This window comes from Natator depressus, chromosome 2 (assembly GCF_965152275.1).
Source record: "Natator depressus isolate rNatDep1 chromosome 2, rNatDep2.hap1, whole genome shotgun sequence".
Lineage (NCBI taxonomy): Eukaryota > Metazoa > Chordata > Testudines > Cheloniidae > Natator > Natator depressus.
In genome coordinates this window covers 231,017,847-231,037,818 of record NC_134235.1, presented here as the reverse complement: position 1 = coordinate 231,037,818, position 19,972 = coordinate 231,017,847, and the positions used below count along the sequence as shown (strand labels likewise).

Below are 19,972 nucleotides of genomic sequence, written 5' to 3'. Positions count from 1 at the left end.
AAAGACTGGTGCAACTGACATGAAAGGCTTTCTGAAAAATGCAACTACTTAAAAGCAAACAATTATTACTACCTTCTGAAAGCAAGTTTCGTTAGAAAAAAGGTAAATAAATGTTATGAGAAGAAAATTATTTTTTTCAAGTGGGATTTCTCTTCCAGGCTTGCCTACCTACACATTTCTGCACCAACAGCTGTCTTCCAGCCAGAGATATGGTCTCCAAGCATATCCAGCACTTCAGTGAATACTATTATTACTATAGCACCTAGGATCTTTAAAGCCTAAATACTGAATGAAATGTAGGAAGATAGCTGAGAAAATAGCTTTACAGCCACCACTGTAGTTACATCAATGCAAATTTCTGGTACAGGCAAGGGTAGCTGTGATTTACACCAGTGTTCCCAGAAACTTGGGTATATTGCAACAGTTCAAATCATGACTTCCCTTACCTACAGTAGGAGCTTGTATTGGTGCAGCTATGTCAGTGGTTGGAATCTGGACAAATTCCCACAAAGACAAGTACTCTTCAGGTTGACAGGGCCGAACGGTAGTACAGTAGTACCATGTTCTGCTTCTAAGGGGAGCGTAAAGGTGAGTGCGCTTCATGATCTTATACAACCATGTGGTGCACAACCTCTAGCAGCACTGAAGTCCACACCTAATTTTCATATAGGTTTATAAGGCATTTTAATTAATGTAAAGGCACACAGTTATTTTTAATTTATAAAGCACTGTAAGTGTACAAAAATAGCATTTTAAACAGACAGTGTGTTGCAGGGTACAGGGAAAATTCTATCAATCAGGAGACTGCTTCACTGAAGCTAATTTCTTGAGGGTCTGGCTAAATCTTTGAGGTGGCTATGAACATTATGAAATTGAGCTGATTAGGTGACTGCTGTTTGGATTTATTCAGATTAACAATATGAAGTCTTGTTCACAAATAAGTAGTCTCAAAGAAGGTTATAGTAATGAGTTAGCTTTGTAACTCTGGACATCTGTCACTTGCCCAGCATTTACAGAAAATTGAAAAAAAAATTCTTTCATGAAACCTGGATCAGATCACTGTGATTGAATCAATCCTAGCTAATCTTTGACTTCAGTTTCTTCAGCCTCAGGTGGAAGTGAATCTTCAAAAAACTTGATCTCTTTTGTCCTTCTGAAAGTCTCTGAACCATTGATCAATGTTATTTTAACACTAGAACATAATAATGGCCATATTGGGTCACAATCAATGGTCGTTCTAGCCCAGCATCCTGTCTTCCGACAGTGGCCAATGCCAGATGCTTCAGAGGGAACTAACAGAACAGGCCAATTATTGCATGATCCATCCCGTCGTCCAGTCCCAGCATCTGGCAGTCAGAGGCTTAGGGACACCCAGAGCCTGGGGTTGCATACCTGACCATCTTGGCCAATAGCCATTGATGGCCCTACCCCTCCATGAACTTACCTAATTCTTCTTTGCACTCAGTTATACTTTTGTCCTTCATAACATCCCCTGGCAACAAGTTCCACAAGTTGACAGTGCATTGTATGAAGAAGTGCTTCCTTTTCTTTGTTTTAAACCTGCTGCCTATTAATTTCATTGGGTGACCCCTTGTTCTTGTGTTATGTGAAGGGGTACTTCCTTATCCACTTTCTCCACACCATGCATGATTTTATGGAAACTTCTTGATCTATTCAGCATAGGGCTGACTGTCACATTTTTTGAGCATTTGTTCGGAAGTCAGAAAATAGAAAAAGTCATTTATCTGAAGTAGCAATATTGCAGCTAAAAACAAAGAGGTCCTTCACCAATGTTCTGCCCTCTGCTGCTACAGCAGCTGCAAGCATAGTTGCTCACTCTCTTTTAAAACCCTAACAGCTGCAAGCAAAGGGTTTACATTCTTCTTTGAAGTTTAGCGTTTTTATATAACTGAAAATATTTTTGTGGACTGTTGATAGTCAAGAAGTGACTTAATACTTGCAGAGGAAAGAATACTCAGAGACCTGCAGAGTTTGCGGCAGAATGAGCCTTCAACATAAACAAACTTCCCAGGATAAATGTTGCTTTGACTCCTTGATCTGTTCAGACTATCTACCGCAGAGGTAGATACTCTCTACCTCGAAGTCTGATTGTCTACTCACCTCCCACTACCCACTCTGGCTGGTATTCCACTTCTCCAGAGGTAAAGGGTACTAGCCCAAGGCTGTGGATTGTATTCCACAGACCAAATAGACTATCCTCTGTGTGGTCTGTCTAAATATATTAGTAAATGTTGATTAACTATACTACTACTGGTCATTTAAACAAATAGCTAGTTTCAGGCTTCAGAGTTAACTCTTCAGTTAGATGTGAGGAGGGAGTTCACACAGTTCAGAATCCTCTGTACAGTAAGAGGGTATTGCAGCAGTTCACATTTGGAAAGTTTCCTTTGCAAGTACAGGGAGCAGAAACTTCAATGGAAAAAAAAAGTCAAAAGCTTAAACTCTGCAGTAACAGGGGCCATCAATGAGCTACAGGAAACACCCTGGCAAGCCAAAGTTGTGGACCATGATTCTGCTGCAATCTTTCACTAATTCAAGAGTTACATTGATGTGCCTTTGACGGAGACACGTCCACTTTTTTAGGTAAAGATAACTGCCTTAGTACTGAGATTAAATGTTGCATCTAGCTAGGTGAAGATAACTACCCCAGTTTGTATTTCTAAGTTTATTTCTAGGTAGTTCCTGTAGCTTTGAGTACAGGAACTACAATTCCCAGGATGCATTGGGGACAGGGAGGAACAGAAGGAGAAAGAGGAGAAGAAAGGAAGAATGTGAGCTCTGTGAAAGAATGAGGGGAATAAACCTTACCTTTGCTGTTATCATAGAACCACAGGGTTAGAAGGGACAGCAAGGGTCATCTAATCTAACTCCCTGCCAAGATGTTGGATTTGTTGAGTCTAAACCATTGAAGACAGATGGCTATCCAGCTTCCTTTTGAAAACCTCCAGCAAAGGAGCTTCCACAACCTCCTTAGGCAGTCTGTGCCACTGTCCTTCTGTTCTTACAGTTAGAAAGTTTTTCCCTGAGATTTAATCTAAAACTGTGATGCTGTAGTTTGAACCCATTGCCTCTTGTGGCAAGAGAGAACGACTTTTTTCCGTCTTTTTTTATGGCAGCCTTTCAAGTATTTGAAGATTGCTACCATGTCCCCCTCTCAATCTCCTCTTTTCCAAATGAAACGTACCTAGTTCCTTCAGCCTTTGCTCATACAGCTTACATTCCATCCCTTTGATCATTTCTGTCACTTGCCTCTGGATCCTTTCCAGTTTCTCCACATCCTTTCTATACAATGGTGACCAAAACTGGACACAGTACTCCAGTTGAGGCCTGACCAGTGCCAAGTAGAGCGGTACTATTGCCTCCAATGACTTGCATGCTATTCCTTGCTAATGCCTAAAATTGCATTTGCTTTTTTTGCAACAGCATCGCATTGCTGATTCATGTTGAGGTTGTGATCTATCACTATTGCCAGATCCTTCTCAGCAGTGCTACTGCCAAACCAGTTATCCCCCATTTTGTATGTGTGCATTTGGTTTTTCTTCCCTGAGTGTAGAACTTATATTTGTCTTTACTGAATTTCATTTTGTTGACTATAACCCTGTTCTTCAATTTATCAAGATCCCTCTGAATTTTAGCTCTATCGTAGAATCATAGAATATCAGGGTTGGAAGGGACCTCAGGAGGTCATCTAGTCCAACCCCCTGCTCAAAGCAGGACCAATCCCCAACTAAATCATCCCAGCCAGGGCTTTGTCAAGCCTGACCTTAAAAACCTCAAAGGAAGGAGATTCCACCACCTCCCTAGGTAACGCATTCCAGTTCTTCACCACCCTCCTAGTGAAAAAGTTTTTCCTAATATCCAACCTAAACCTCCCCCACTGCAACTTGAGACCACTACTCCTTGTTCTGTCATCTGCTACCACTGAGAACAGTCTAGAGCCATCCTCTCTGGAACCCCCTTTCACGTAGTTGAAAGCAGCTATCAAATCCCCCCTCATTCTTCTCTTCCGCAGACTAAACAATCCCAGTTCCTTCAGCCTCTCCTCATAAGTCATGTGTTCCAGTCCCCTAATCATTTTTGTTGCCCTCCGCTGGACTCTTTCCAATTTTTCCACATCCTTCTTGTAGTGTGGGGCCCAAAACTGGACACAGTACTCCAGATGAGGCCTCAGCAATGTCAAATAGAGGGGAACGATCACGTCCCTCAATCTGCTGGCAATGCCCCTACTTATACATCCCAAAATGCCATTGGCCTTCTTGGCAACAACGGCATACTGTTGACTCATATCGAGCTTCTCGTCCACTGTAACCCCTAGGTCCTTTTCTGCAGAACTGCTGCCTAGCCATTCGGTCCCTTCTAAGTGTCGGCAAACCCCCCTAAGCTGTGTGTCATCTGCAAATTTATCAGTATGCTCTGTATTCCTACATTCAGGTCATTAATAAAGATGTTAAACAACACTGGGCCCAAAACAGATCCCTGTGGAATCCCACTTGAAACCTCCCTCTAATCGGACATAATTCCATTAACAGTTACTCTTTGTTTGCAATTGTTTAACCAATTATGTATTGAGCTTCCTGAGTTTTCCTCAAAGAGGTTCAGTACAAAAGAAACTGGCAATGAGCATAGAAGAACCACAGATAAACAGAACTCTAATTCAGGGGTCAGCAACCTGCGGCACGCAAGATTATTTTGAGTGGCACTCACACTGCCCGGCTCCCGGCCAACGATCCCGGGGGCTCTGCTGCCAGCCCGGGATCCTACTGCTGGCCCCCTGCCACCCGGAGTTCCATCTGCCAGCCCCCGTTCAGCCAGCTGCCAATCCCAGGTCCCGGCCGCTCTGCTGCCATCCTCGGGTCCCAGCCGCCAGCCTGGGGCTCTGCAGCTGGCCCCAGCCTGGGGCAGTGAGGGGTGCAGACAGGGGCAAGAGGAGGCGCAGCTCAGCATGCCCACCTTAAAAATTGTTCCAGCGCCACTGTACTGGGATATTTTTAAGTCCCGATTTGCTGCTTACATCATTATCACGCCACATGGAACAGCACATTGCGTTTGACGTTGTGCGTGCCATCTGTCGTGATTTTTCTCCCCACTGTAAGTTGAGGTGCACATCTGAAAAAATGTCAGCTCCTAAGAAAGCAAAGTTAGACATCCTTTCATTTCACTTCACAGAACATTTGGTGGCTAAGTCGTGGCAAGGTTTTGGTGCACTTTGTATACTGTTTTGATGCAATTAAGGCCTTTTTGTCAGAAAAAGGACAAAACTACCCTGAACTGGATGACGACAAATGGCTGTGTAAGCTCATGTTTCTAACTGACATCACCACTCACCTAATCGAACTCAACCTCCATCTCCAGGGTGCAGGGCAAACGGTTCTGGATCTTTACGAAATCCTGGAAGGCATTTGTTGTAAAACTATAAGTTTTTTCTCGGGATATTCGAACGTCAACTTTCTGCTACTTCCAACACATAAAAGAGCTATCGACACGTTGCACTGTCAGTGTCAATGAGATTGGAATGTACATGCAAGAACTGGAATCAGAATTTTCTGACAGATTTCAAGATTTCCAGCAATTTGGCCCAATGCTTTTGTTTCCAATTAAACCTGAAAAGTTCAACGAAAGCGACTCGGATTTGTCTGTATTTCAGTGGATGGGTGTTGAAGATTTTGAAATGAAGCTCGTTCAGTTAAAAAGCTCAGAATTGTGGGCATCAAAGTTTGGAGATCTGCAGAGTGCACTTAAAGCTACTGAGAGAGATCATGGGGCCTCTACTCTGACCTGCTGGACGTCTCTGACAGTGAAATTTAACTATTTGAAGAAAATTGCGTTTGCAATGCTTTCAGCATTTGGATCCATATACCTGTGTGAACAGGTATTTTCACACATGAAATCTGTCCTCTGTCCCTCTTGGAGCTGGTTAACAACTGATCACTCAGAAGCCTGTGTGCAGCTTAAACTATCCAAATACGTGCCAGACATTGGAAAACTCAGCAAGGAAAAGCAAGGGCAAGGATCATACTAAACTGATAAAATCTGCATTTTAATTTAATTTTAAATGAAGCTTCTTAAACATTTAAAAAACCTTATTTACTTTAGATCCAACAATAGTTTAGTTATATATTATAGAGAGACCCCTTCTAAAAACATTAAAATGTATTACTGGCACTCGAAACCTTAAATTAGAGTGAATAAATGAAGACTTGGCACACCACTTCTGATAGGTTGCCAACCCCTGCTCTAATTTATCCAAATGCCTATGATTCCCTGCTGCTCTGATTTGCTGTTGCTGCTCCCAGGGAAACTCCACCGGCCTGTAGCCTGCTACTGTCTGCAACTTGCTGAAAAGACAAATTTCAAGGGGCAATGTCTATTTTTTCAAAGTCCTCATTTTTCACAGCTAAAGCATTCCTCTGCAGTTCCGAATACCCCAGCTGCACCAAGAACAAGTACAGGTCCAGTCAACCATTTCTGTGACCAGCATTTCTTACCAATGAATTCTTCTCCATGTTCCTTGCTCAAATCACTTGACGTCTCCAACTTGCCTCCACCACACGTATTACCATGACACAAGTTTCACCTCCACCATTCTTCATGCGTATCCCAAAAGATCCTCTGCTCCCATGGAAACAATGGAAGTCTTATTTCAGCAAGCAACTTCTACTTACATTCCAGAAAAGCGGAAAGGCTTATTACTTTATTGCCTTGGTCCTGATGGGCAACAAATCTTCAAGCATCTCCCTCCTCTTACTGACATACTGCAAGATGTGACTCTATATGATGCTGCTCTCTGAGCCCTGGATGATCATTTTAATCTTCTACTAAATGTGGTTGAATGCTTCAAGTTCTATTCCCGAGTACAGATACCTCACGAGCCCATCAACAACTACGTAACTGCATTACATGAGCTGAATGCAACCTGTGAATTTGCCAGTTTTACAGATGAAATAATCAGAGACCAAACTGTCATGAAGATGAACAGTTCCAAATTCAGGAACAACTCCCCATGATAAAAGGGAACCACAGAAATTGCCTGACAAGCGAAGAGAACCATACATCATGCTAAATCACTTTCCATGACGCCAGATGTCTTCCAGCCTGCAGAGGTTAATGCAGTCCAAGATGACAGTATGGAAAGCTCCTTAGTCTACACTCTCAGTGTCTTTTGCCCTCGCACAGACCACATTGCTACCAGGGCTACAGGTGCGGTGACCCTGGTCAGAGGCAGATTTTCAAGGCTATTCTGCCAAGAAGTCAGGATGCAAGAAGTGCAACAACAACAAAAAGACATTTTTCTAAAGTCTGGTGACTATGTTGTATCTAGAGTTCTCACAGATGAAGATGACGGCAAACTGAATCCCAAGGATGTTTTGAATGTGACAGGAGATCATCACACCAATCCACATTGAGTTGCTGGCCATGTAATGATGACGTTAGTGGATTCTGGTTTGCCTTTTACTGTAGTTCCCAACCAATTCTGCAATGTGCTTTGTGCCAGCTCCCAACCCATGCTGCATTCTCCAGACACATACCCCAGAGGGTATGGTGGATCTCCCATCCACATCAATGGCTATTTTACAACTATCCTTGAGTACAAAGGCCATAATGCACAAGGGAAAAAAAAATCTATGTACCCCAAAAGGGAGTTTCTATTTTAGGATGTAATCAAAGGGATCTTCAGATTATATTCTATCGAATAGTAGAGAACCTCTCCTGCAAACTGAGGATAGGCTACAACCAGAAATCATCTCTGACTTTCTAGAAGTTTTCACCAATACCAAAGATGTTCCCAAAAAGCTCAAGCACAAGATCCTGCTAAAAAACAATGCAATGTCTACGCAGCATAAAGTGCTAAACATACCAATTGCACAGAGACAACCAAAGAGGAAATTTCAAAACTATGTAAAGCAGATATCACTGAACTAGTTGATTTATCAGAATGGGTTTCTCTTCATTCTCAAGAGGAAACCTAATGGTGCTATCTGCATATTTGTGGATTTGATAGATCTAAACTTCACCACTGTTCCCAATTGTCATCCTCTGCACAACCTTGGTGAAATGCTGCTCAACTTAAAGGAGGCAAGAGTCTTTGTGACCCTTGATTTATTCTTAGCTTACCACCAGATCCCCTTAACGGAAGAATCCCACATGTACACATCTTTCATCACTCCAGAAGGTCCGTTCCAATTCAAAAAGATGCCACTTGGATTAGCCTCTGCAGCATCTGTATTCCAGAGAATGATGAATTGGATCTCTGGAGAGACAAGGGACGTTACTTTCAAGATGATATTGTGATGTATGGCAAAGATGAATCCAAACAGGATCTCATCCTAAACAAGGTTATAGAAAAACTTGAATGACATGGACTTACCATCAACAAGAAGAAAAGTCAATTCCGTACCAACTCAGTGACATAACTAGGACGTACAACCAAAACCACACCATGTGAAAGCCATCTGTGATATAACAGAGCCAAACAATAAGGACAAACTTTAATCCGTCTTGGATTGTGTAAATACTATTCAAAGTCTATACAGCAATTTGCTATGAAAGTAGTTCCTTTGCATCATCTCCTAAAAAAAGATGTTATGTTTGAATGGGATGAAGTGTGCAAGAACAGCTTTAAACAAGATCAAACATGTAATTTCAACCAGGCCAACTCCAAGACCCTTTGATTCTGAGAAGCAAACGATTGTCACAACAGATGCTTGTGAGTATGGTCTTGAGCCACATCTTATCATGAGGATGCAATAGAGAAAGATGAATGGATTGTCACTGCACAAATCTCAAGGAATGATCACAGTCTCAGAGTGAGCAACAGCCATGAGAGAAGACAAGGCACTTTAGGACCTAAAGACGTCCATAGTCAATGGATGGCCTTACAGGAGGATGACATCAGAACACTTACAACCATGTAGAAACATATCACATGAGCTGCCCCTTATAAATTAACAGATTTTGAGAATTTACCATCTTTTGTGCCTACACTTCTGAAAGAATGACTGATTCTCCCAACACATGAAGGAAACCTGGGAATGAGTACAACCAAAAGACAACTGCAACACAACTTCTGGTGGCCAGGGATGGATGAGCAGCTTGAGGAAATAATCAAGAATTGCATGGCTTGTGCTAGCAGTGATAAGTCACAGAAACCTTCAGCATCCCTCTCACACTGGTTGACTATCCTAACTGTCCATGGGAGAAACCAGCTCGACATAATGGGATCATCTGAAGATTACCCTGTTATGCAAAGGTTTGCCATAGTAATGGTAGACTATAATTCAAAGCAGCTGGAAGTTACATTCACTGGAATGGTTACTGCTGAAACAGCGGTTAAGTTCATGTGATCAGTCTTTAGCCAAGAAAGATTTCCCAAGGAATTGATAATTGACAGTAGAATACAATTAACCTGCTGAAATGCAACACTACTTCAGTAGCAATAGTATCAAGCGCAAAATAGTTTTTTTATACCAGCGGAGACTTAATGGTGTAGTTGAGAGAATGAACAGACTGGTTAAAGAAAGTCTTTAATTTACCAGTTTGCAAATGAGACCATGGAAAAAAACTTTATGTGAAACACTGTTTGCTTACAGGACCACTACACACTCAACAGGAGTATCACCCTTCAAACTGTTAGAGGATGTAAGGCCAATATGTGACTTACTATCTGTCAAATGCTTATACAGCCTCCTTTTTCAACCAAACCTTCAGGTGAAACTATTCATGAATGTTTTAAGAGCAAAAAGGAGAAATACAGACAGTATGTAGATCATAAGAAAGGTGCTAAACCTCACAAGCTTTAAATTGAAAATTTTGTTCATGTGAAGCTGCCATGCAGAGTCAAAAAAGGGCATTCAAGACATTCATGTCATCTGCAGCTAACAGAAATCTGAGGAGATTCCGCTGTATAAAAAATGGAATATTTCAAGATTATCCACAGCTCATCAGCTAGCCGCTGACGAAGAGAATCACAATTTCCACCTTGGACCAGAGAGCATCAATGAAACCGATAGCGATGATGGATAATCTATACTAGTAGGAATTGCTCCCTCACCTAGTCTCATTCCTGCCTCTCCGGGTATTAGAGGTGTGAGACAAAGGAGACTGCCAAAAAGATTGGAAAACTTTGTTACTGGACTTAAGTGATGGTTTGGATGTGACTGTTGAAAGTTTTACAATGATTATTCTAAAGGGGATTGTGTATTGTAGCTATCTAGGTGCACATAGCAACCCCAGATTGTGTGTGTAAATTTTGTTCCTAGGTGGGTCCTATAAGCTTGAGTCCAGGAACTACAATTCCCAGGATGCATGGGAGGAGAGCGAGAAGTGGAAGAAGATGGAAAGACAGAAAGAATGTGAGATTGGTGAAAGAGTGAGGGGAATAAACCTTACCTTTGCTGTTATCAAGCTTCCTGAGTTTTCCTCAACGGGGAATAGTACAAAAATTAATATGGAGGAAAAATGGAGTGGGGGGGACTCAAAGAAGGCAGAGTGGCCCAAAGGATAAGATACTGGATTAGGATTATTAGAAGAATAGTATTGTAAGTACTAATTGGTATTTATAGCTTATTACTAAAATATTAATTTCTTCCGTGGACTGGGGTGGGAATGAGGGAAGGATTTCTTCACATCCCCAATGTAATAATTTTGTGACAAAATTGAAAAGAAACTCACTATTAAGATCCTGAATCTATCTAAACCTATGCTAAAGTAATTAGATGTCACAGAGTTTCAGATTTGTGAATGCTATGTACCACATCTGTTACAATATTGATAGAGCCAGATAAGGCTGAAACTTGAATTTCAACTTTGAAGTTTCTTGATATGGTTAGTTTGCCTCACTAATGTTATTTAAATTAGGATATAAATTTTCTGATGTTAACAAAATATACTTGTTGGAGTAACAAATTCAGGATCCATTGTATTTTGGTCTGGGTCATCCAATTGGTCTTTTTTGTCTTTAGTTTCTATGATTCTGTTAGTTTAGATTTAGCTACTTTTTAAAAGTGGCTTTTGGCACTCTGTACCATAGATTCCAGGTGAGTCAATCCTTATTATGCAGATCACTGACCTGAATCTGCAGATACTCTGTTACAATCTTGCCTGCCAATCGAGCTGCCAAGCAGGCTAATTAAATACCAGACCTGAAGCATATGCAGTTTTAGTTGGAAAAAGTGACCCTGCTTTTAAAGTGGCCATTTAAAAATTCAGCCATTATTATTTTCTCTAAAATATGAAAAAACTATTTGAACATATAACTGATTAGTTTAAACCCTGACAATTAATCAAAGCCATTTTTGAGTTGTAAAAATGTGAAAAGCACTTTAAACCAGTTTGTCACATTATTTTAAAAATTATATAAAAATTAAATGTAGAACAGATCAATTTTTAAAAAATTGTTCCAAACATAGGCTACATATATCCAACTTTAAGAGTCTAAAACCTAGCTAAAGCTGTAAGATAAACCAAGATGTAGACAGACAACCTTACCTGTAATGTTTCAACGGTCTAATTATCAAAACATTTTCACAGAATCAACTATGAACTACAACAATGTTGTAAAATAATAGTTGCCACAGTGCCTTTTTACATAACTATGAAATTACTAGGTTTGCCACCTGTCAGATATTCACAGACTGTTAGACTAATCCCTTCTCCCTTGAACTCTAGCACTGGGCAATGCGGACTGCAAGTACAGGGGAGGAGATTACAGGTCCTTTATTATTTGTCTGTGGAATCCCATGCATACTTGTGCTGAGGTATAAATAATAATTTAAAATATTGCAGGAGAGCAAAAAAAGTTTCTCAAGCTGGATGACAGAGAATAAATAGACTGCCAACTACAGTACACAACTTGCCTGCACATACCCACATGCAGGATGCAGAAGAAAGGCAGAATTTAAAAGGCTGTTCTTATCAATAGAGAGGCAGAAACTGGATATTTTTTTAATTCTCTCTCAGCAACCAGAGGCTCTGCAGTGAAGTTTTCCTCTCCAGCACTGAAAACATTTGGTTAAATTCCAAACATGCTGTTGGACCTTCCTGTAGTGTTTTTATTTTTAAATAAAAATTAAAGGTGACAAACCCAGAAGTCTCAAGTGTTGCAGTGAATTACAGCACATAAAACAATGAAACAAATGGATTTACACAGAAATTTATCATTCCTACCTTCTAAATATTTAGAGACTTTCTCCAGTCGGACTGGCATATGGTAAAGGAATGAAATAGAAAGATGCAACATTTAGCTATAAGAAACTATTTATAGAATTTAAACTGAGAATGAAATGTAAGTAAGTTAGTTAAGAGAGTCTAAATTTTTATTATTATTTACAGTACAAAATAAGGAGGAGGTATTTATTCAAACCTGATGTTAGGCCAGATGCTCTGTTCTTTTTATCCTCTACTATTTCATAGAATGGGCCTATCACTTGTAGTAATTCTTCAACTTTCTCCGTCACTGGCATACTCTCAAGAATCTGTACGAGTCCAAAATACAAAATGTCTTGTGAAACAATACATTAACGATTCATTTTATTTAACTTGGTGCCAAATTTCCTTATGTTCACTGCAATACTCATATAGCAATAACGTGTCACAAAATAAATTTTATAACACTCTGTTCAACTCTGCATTTTAACATTATATAGCAGGGATGGCCAACCTGTGGCTCCGGAGCCACATGTGGCTCTTCAGAAGTTAATATGCGGCTCCTTGTATAGGCACAGTCTCCAGGGCTGGAGCTACAGGCGCCAACTTTCCAATGTGCTGGGGAGTGCTCACTGCTCAACCCCTGGCTCTGCCCCCACTCCATCCCTTCCCACCCCCTCCCCTGAGCCTGCTATGCCCTCGCTCCTCCCCCTCCCCCTCCCCGCCTCCTGCACGCCTTGAAACAGCTGATCAGGAGGTACAGGGAGGGATGGAGAGGCACTGATCAGCAGGGCTGCCATTGGGCGGCAGGCGCTGGGAGCCGGGCGGGAGCTGATGGGGGACTGCTGACATATTACTGTGGCTCTTTGACAACGTACATTGGTAAATTCTGGCTCCTTCTCAGGCTCACACTGAATAAACTGTTTATTGTAGTTAAGGGAGTCCATCAGCATATCAATTACAAATTCCAACATTTATTACCTCAGCAATTTCAAACTAAATCAGGTAGAAGTTTGACAGACAGGGGGGTGTGATCACGTGCAATGTGCTTTTTAATCAGTTTTTCCTTGGGGAAAATGAAACTGAGGGAACTCCTTTCCAACATAATTTTCTTTTTATTTGACATATCCTATCCTCTTTTGGCTGGGTGCAAGCACCATGTTATGAGGTGCCCATTGTGCTCTTCTAATTTACCAGCTGCATATACCAGCTGCCACTGTCCACAGCAAAAAGCCCCCCAAATCAGACGGACAGAATCAAAGTAAGGACATTCCAAAAATCACATGATCAAGACAGAAAATTAGGGTCCAACCCTGCTCCCTTGAAGTCACTAGCAGCTGGATCAGGTTTTCAGTTTACTAATCCAACACACCCTAGCACAAGAACAGGCATTCATATCACAGCAAGGTGTGCAGTCAAACAGACATTCGGCAGAACAGAGATGGCAGAGAAGATACTGAAACTGGCAACAAAAAATAATAAGTCTGCAGTTTTCTAATCCACTTGGGTGGCTTTTGCTGATTCCCCCTCTTAAGCAATAATTCCAGGAAAAGATGCAGGCAGCAGTGGCAGCAAACCCTCTTCCTGTAAGACAGCAGCAGTAGCTATGGTAAGCCCTTCCCAGACAAGGCACCAGGCAAGGTAGCAAGTAGTTGCAAAAGAAGCTACAGCAAACCATCTGCAAGCAAAAGCCCCACACAGATCAGCAGGAAACAGTAGCCATGACAAACCCTGGCCATGCAAAACTCCAGGCTGACTGGCAGGTGGCAACAATAGCAATCAAAGCTAGTTTTGCAAACCAATCACAAGTTATCAAAAAAGCAAAACTCCCATTAAAGAGTAGCTTCAGTGAGTTTCCAATCCATTTTGTGCATAAACAGAACAAATTATTCTAAATTCTAAAGGGGGAAACATGTGAACTGCTCAGATACACTGCTGGAAATTAGCAAAAGAGATTTACCACCTTTTCTTTTATACAGCTGTAGAAAATTAAAACTTTGTCACAGCCTAACTTGGTTTGCAGTGCATTTACATCTACATGCTGTGCTTTCAACTCAACTGAAAAAACTGCATCAAAACTTAAATATAAATGTCACTGCTGCTCCTCCACACACCTCACAAAAAACTACCCACATAATCTGGACAATTCTCAGAATCATACTGGGCTTTAGCCACAACAAATTTTAATAGAAGTTGTGAGGTGAAAATCCTTTTGAAAATGTATGTATACAGGTGAGCACTATTGGGGTGGAAGGACTGTGGCTCTTGTCTCAGTCTTATTTCAGCCTTGGCGGTAGGGAAGCTGCAAAGTAAACCTGATCACTAATCTTGTGTTTGGGTAAGGTGAGCAACTTTCACCTGCCCCGCCACTCCATACCCTTTCTGCACAGAGCCAGAATCAAAGGCTCTACCGGGGGGGAAGCTAATGTGGGCTAAACAAAAAATTGGGTGGGCTGCCTTATACATTTTGTTGGCACACGTACATGTGTGTTTTATCTATGTTATCCTCAAATGGGAGAACAAAAATATATACAGACAGATCCATTTTAAACTTCAGCTATGGCAGCTCACTGGTGCAACATTTATTCACAGAAAATCAATAGAAAACAAAACTAAGCCAATAAATAAATAAACTAATAACAACCACCAACAACAAATGCAAACTTCTGGAAAAAAAATTACTGGTTAAATAATATTAATAGCTAATTACTTTAAATTGGAGAACATACTGTTATTTTTAAAATAACCGTTTGTACACAGCAAAGTATGCTATCTGGAAGATTTGGAGACTCAGAGCCATAATACTACAACTCACACTGCGGTCATTCTGGAGCAGAGGGCCTCAGTGCTAGAGAGGGTTAAATGAGCACAGGTACTGTAGGAGGCATTACTGGGATACCTTCGGCTTAGGGTTGCTAACTTTCTGAGTGCAGTAAAACAAACACTCTTGTCCTGCCCCAAGGCCCCACCCCTTCTCTGAGGCCCCGCCCCCACTCACTCCATCCCCCCCCTCCCTCTGTCACTTGCTCTTCCCCACCCTCACTCACTCATTTTCACTGAGCTGGGGCAGGAGGTTGGAGCACAGGAGGGTTCCGGCCAGGGCTGTGGACTCTAGGGTGAGGCCGGGGATGAGGGGTTTGGCATGCAGGAGGGGGCCCCAGGCTGGGGCCGAGGGGTTCGGAGTGTGGGATGGGTGCGGGTTCTAGGAGGGAGTTTGGAAGTGGGAGGGGGCTCAGGGCTGGGGTGCAGGAAGTGGTGTGGGCTCTGGGTAGCACTTACCTCAGGTGGCTCCGGGAAGCATCCGGCATATCCCTGCAGCCCCTAGGTGCAAGGGAGGCCAGGGAGGTTCCATGCGTTGCCCTCGCCCGCAGCTCCCATTGGCTGCAATTCCCGGCCAATGGGAACTGTGGAGCCAGAGCTCGGGGGCAGCGCACGGAGCCTCCTTGGTCAACCCTGCACGTAGGGGCTGTTGGGACATGCCAGCCACTTCTGGGAGCTACGCGGAGCCAGGGCAGGCAGGGAGCCTGCCTTAGCACTGCTTCACCACCGACAGGAATTTTAACGGCCCAGTCAGTGGTGCTGACCAGAGCCGCCAGGGTCCCAGTTTTCAACCAGAACACCCAGTCGAAAAGGACGCCTAGCAACCCTACTTTGGCTCGGTCTTCCATCCTTAGCAGCAGCTGCAGGAGGCTGTGGGCAGGAAGGGGGATGGATGTTTAGTCTATGGTGATGAAGCTTCCCTTGGGGGAGGCTAACTTCCTGTCCTGCCTCTTCTGCCATGGCCCCCACACACACTCCACCCCCACTCCACCACGGGCCCTCGCTCTCCCCCATTATACCTGCTGCCCATGTTTACTTTAACTGTGATTCCAGAGGCTAGTAAGGCACCTGAAAAGTCTAGGGTTTTTGCAGATAATAACTTAGAAATTAGCTGACAAGAGCACTGCATCTCATTCCTATATAAGGAAAGAAAAAAATATACACAAATACCAATTAAAGCCATATTTTAAGTTTATATGTAAAATTTAGAACAATCAGGAGATAATATAGCAAAATATTCCCAATCGTAAGCCTTGAGGTATCAGTTTTGGAGCCTTAACACAGATATCAGAAAGACAAGTTTGATACTTTGTACACTATCTTTAGTGGAGCTACATAAAAATAAATCAAATCTGACTACTTTCTCTAACAGACACACTGTATTACTGCCATTATTGCCTCCAATATCATCAACTGTTTTTCACTCCACTAAAAACTATTTTAATTTTCAAATACATGATTAAAGTTTTTCTCTTTTATTAAGACAGGAATTTATTTTTCCACTTATTTTTGCATTTATGTTTGCCAGTCACAATCATGTATGTGACTCTCTAATATTTAACTCCATCATCACTATTAGTGTCAGACTTGGAACTGCATTTATTTTTGTACAAATTTTAAGTTACTTTACAGTGTCTAAAGTTGTGTTTTTAGATAATGTTTTTTTCTTTTTTAAACTGGCATTGTTAAGGTGAGTACAAGCCAAATTTACATTCTAGAAGGATACTATTATTTGATTGTACCACTTTAAATAATGAATGACAAAGCACAATATGGCAATAAAAGTAATCATGATAATTACTCCAGCCAGGACAGATTAGGCATTTTAGAAATTACTACTCAAAAAATTAAATTTAACTTTGAAAAGAATAAAATTACAGAGAATACATATTTCAGTAGGAAGTACCAAGAAATTACAAACAACAATAATAATATTACAAGTGTGAGAGACTGCAGAGGCAAGAGAGTGGGAGACGGTGTGTGAGAGACTGGGAGAGTGTGTGTGAAACTGTGTGTGTGCCAGCGTGCTGTCTCTTTAAGCCGAGCACCCAGGAACCTGAATGCTTGTTCAGCAGCAGCCACAGCTCCCACTCCTGACCCACAAGAACCAGCACCGATAGGCTCCTTGTCCCCCACCCTAGTTCAGCAGACTCCCACTCAGCCCAGCCACCTCTAGCAGTGGGTGAGTTCGCCCAGCACCATGCCAGCCATGAACCAGCTAGTGAAATATTTTCTTTATTTTTTTTAATCTTCTAAATATAAAGTTACTTTTGAAGATACATAGATTTGAATTACTCTTACCTTTTTCATTTCTTCAACATATGCTATCATGGCTTCTTCTTTGGGCATATCCCCCAAAGCACTCCAAGCATCCCTAGGAATGAAAACCATGGATATCTTCAGAACACCCATGGTCTGCCTGTATTTTTCAGTCCAGCCTTAAGTAAAAAATGTTTCTTATTGTGTCTGCAATTTTGTGTGTAAAAATACAATAATAATAATAATAATCTAACTAGCTGGTTCAAACACAAGAATGGCCCTACTGGGTCAGACCAAAGGTCCATCTAGCTCAGTATCTTGTCTTCTGACAGTGGGCAGTGCCAGGTGCCCCAGGAGGAATGAACAGAACAGGTAATCATCAAGTGATCCATCCCCTGTCACTTATTCCCAGCTTCTGGCAAACAGAGGCTAGGGACACCATTCCTGCCCATCCTGGCTAATAGCCACTGATGGACCTATCCTCCATGCATTTATCTAGTTCTTTTTTGAACCCTGTTATGGTCTTGGCCTTCACAACATCCTCCGGCAAGGAGTTTCACAGGTTGACTATGCGCTGTGTGAAGAAATACTTCCTTTTATTTGTTTTAAACCTGCTGCCTATTAATTTCATGTGGTGACTCCTAGTTCTTGTGTTATGAGAAGTAGTAAACAACACTTCCTTATCTACTTTCTCTACACCAGTCATGATTTTATAGACCTCAATCATATCTCCCCTTAGCCGTCTCTTTTCCAAGCTGAAAAGTCCCAGTCTTATTAATCTCTCCTCATACATAAGCCATTCCATACCCCTAATAATTTTTGTTGCCCTTTTCTGAACCTTTTTCAATTCCAATATATCTTTTCTGAGATGGGGCAACCACATCTGCACACAGTTATTCAAGATGTGGGTGTACCATGGATTTATATAGCAGCAACATGATATTTTCTGTCCGATTATCTATCCCTTTCTTAATTATTTCCAGCATTCTGTTCACTTTTTTGACTGCCACTGCACATTGAGTGGATGTTTTCAGAGAACTATCCACAATGACTCCAAGATCTCTTTCTTGAGTGGTAACAGCTAATTTAGACCCCATCATTTTATATGTATAGTTGGGATTATGCTTTCCAATGTGCATCACTTTACATTTATCAACATGAAATTTCATCTGCCATTTTGTTGCCCAGTCACCCAGTTTTGAGAGATCCTTTTGTAACTCTTCGCAGTCTGCCTAGATCTTACCTATCTTTAGTAATCTTGTATCATCTGCAAATTTTGCCACCTCATACTTTACCCCTTTTTCCAGATCATTTATAAATATGTTGAATAGGACTGGTCCCAGAACAGACCTCTGGGGGACACCACTATTTACCTCTCTCCATTCTGAAAACTGACCATTTATACCTACCCATTGTTTCCTATCTTTTAACCAGTTACCAATCCATGAGACCACCCTCCCTCTTATCCCGTGGCAGCTTACTTTGCAGAAGAGTGTTTGGTGAGGGACCTTGTCAAAGACTTTCTGAAAATCTAAATACACTATATCCACTGGATCCCCTTGGTCCACATGCTTGTTGACCCCCTCAAAGAATTCTAGTAGATTGATGAGGCATGATTTCCCTTTACTAAAACCACGTTGACTCTTCCTCAACACATTATGTTCATCTATATGTCCGATAATATTGTTCTTTATTACAGTTTCAACCAGTTTGCCCAGTACTGAAGTCAAGCTTACAGGCCTGTAATTGCTAGGATCACCTATGGAGCCCTTTTTAAAAATTGGCATTACATTAACTATCCTCCAGTCATCTGGTACAAAAGCGGATTTAAATGATAGGTTACAGACTAGTTAGTAGTTCTGCAATTTCAGATTTGAGTTCCTTCAGAACTCTTGGGTGAATACCATCTGGTCCTGGTGACTTACTGCTGTTTAATTTATCAATTTGTTCCAAAATCTCCTCTAATGATACCTCAATTTGGGACAGTTCCTCAGACTTCTCACCTAAAAAGAATGGCTGAGATTTGGGAATCTCCCTCACATCCTCAGCTGTGAAGACCGATGCAAAGAATTCATTTAGTTTCTCCGCAATGGCCTTATTTCTCCCAGTTACCTGATCTGGGAGCATAATCAGGTAACTGGACATCTACTGAGAGGCAGCATGATCCAGTGGATAGGGGACTGGACAGTGAGTCAGGAGACAAGTTCTATTCCAGATTCTGACCAACTGTTTGGCATTGGACAAGATCAGTTTTGAAAGAGATGGGACCTTGTATAAACACAACCAGAATTATGTACAGGTCTATTTAATCTTTTCTATTAAGCCTTACTCCAACAGGAAAGTAGCAGCCTAAAAATAAAATTGCTTACTTATCTCTAACACAATATACATTATGGGTTTGGGGCCATATTGTATCCATTCATAAAAAACCACAGGTGTCCCAGGAAACTTTGAGATTCCAATGTCCATTTCCTTGCAAGTCTTTCCTGGGGGATGAGAAGAGGTTTGCGGAGTGTTGTATTAAATTTAAATGGAATAGATGGTCTAACCTAATTAGCTTAATTTAGTTACTGTTTAACATTAAACAGTGCTGAACAAGATTTGGCATACAAAGACTTTAATCTGTTTAGTACTATGGCAAACACATTATTAAAAATTAATAAAAAAGTTTAAAAGAAAGGTAAAGAAGAAAAGGAAAAATGGTAAAAATATTTGAAATGTAACGTATTGA

The 19,972-nt window shown here is 41.4% G+C and overlaps 1 protein-coding gene across 5 annotated transcripts in view; it reads right to left on the bottom strand.

Annotated features, from left to right (window-relative positions):
* Positions 1-19,972, bottom strand: part of ACBD5 (acyl-CoA binding domain containing 5) — a 71,198-nt gene that overhangs the window by 45,685 nt on the left and 5,541 nt on the right. For 4 of the 5 annotated variants that reach the window (XM_074946131.1, XM_074946132.1, XM_074946130.1 and 1 more), the window contains 3 exons: positions 17,284-17,356; positions 12,380-12,491; positions 12,184-12,216 (listed from right to left, as the gene is read on the bottom strand). In XM_074946131.1, coding sequence (XP_074802232.1) covers positions 12,184-12,216; positions 12,380-12,491; positions 17,284-17,356 — 218 coding nt within the window. The remainder of the gene's footprint in view (positions 1-12,183; positions 12,217-12,379; positions 12,492-17,283; positions 17,357-19,972) is intronic. The other variant, XM_074946133.1, reaches the window with a different exon arrangement.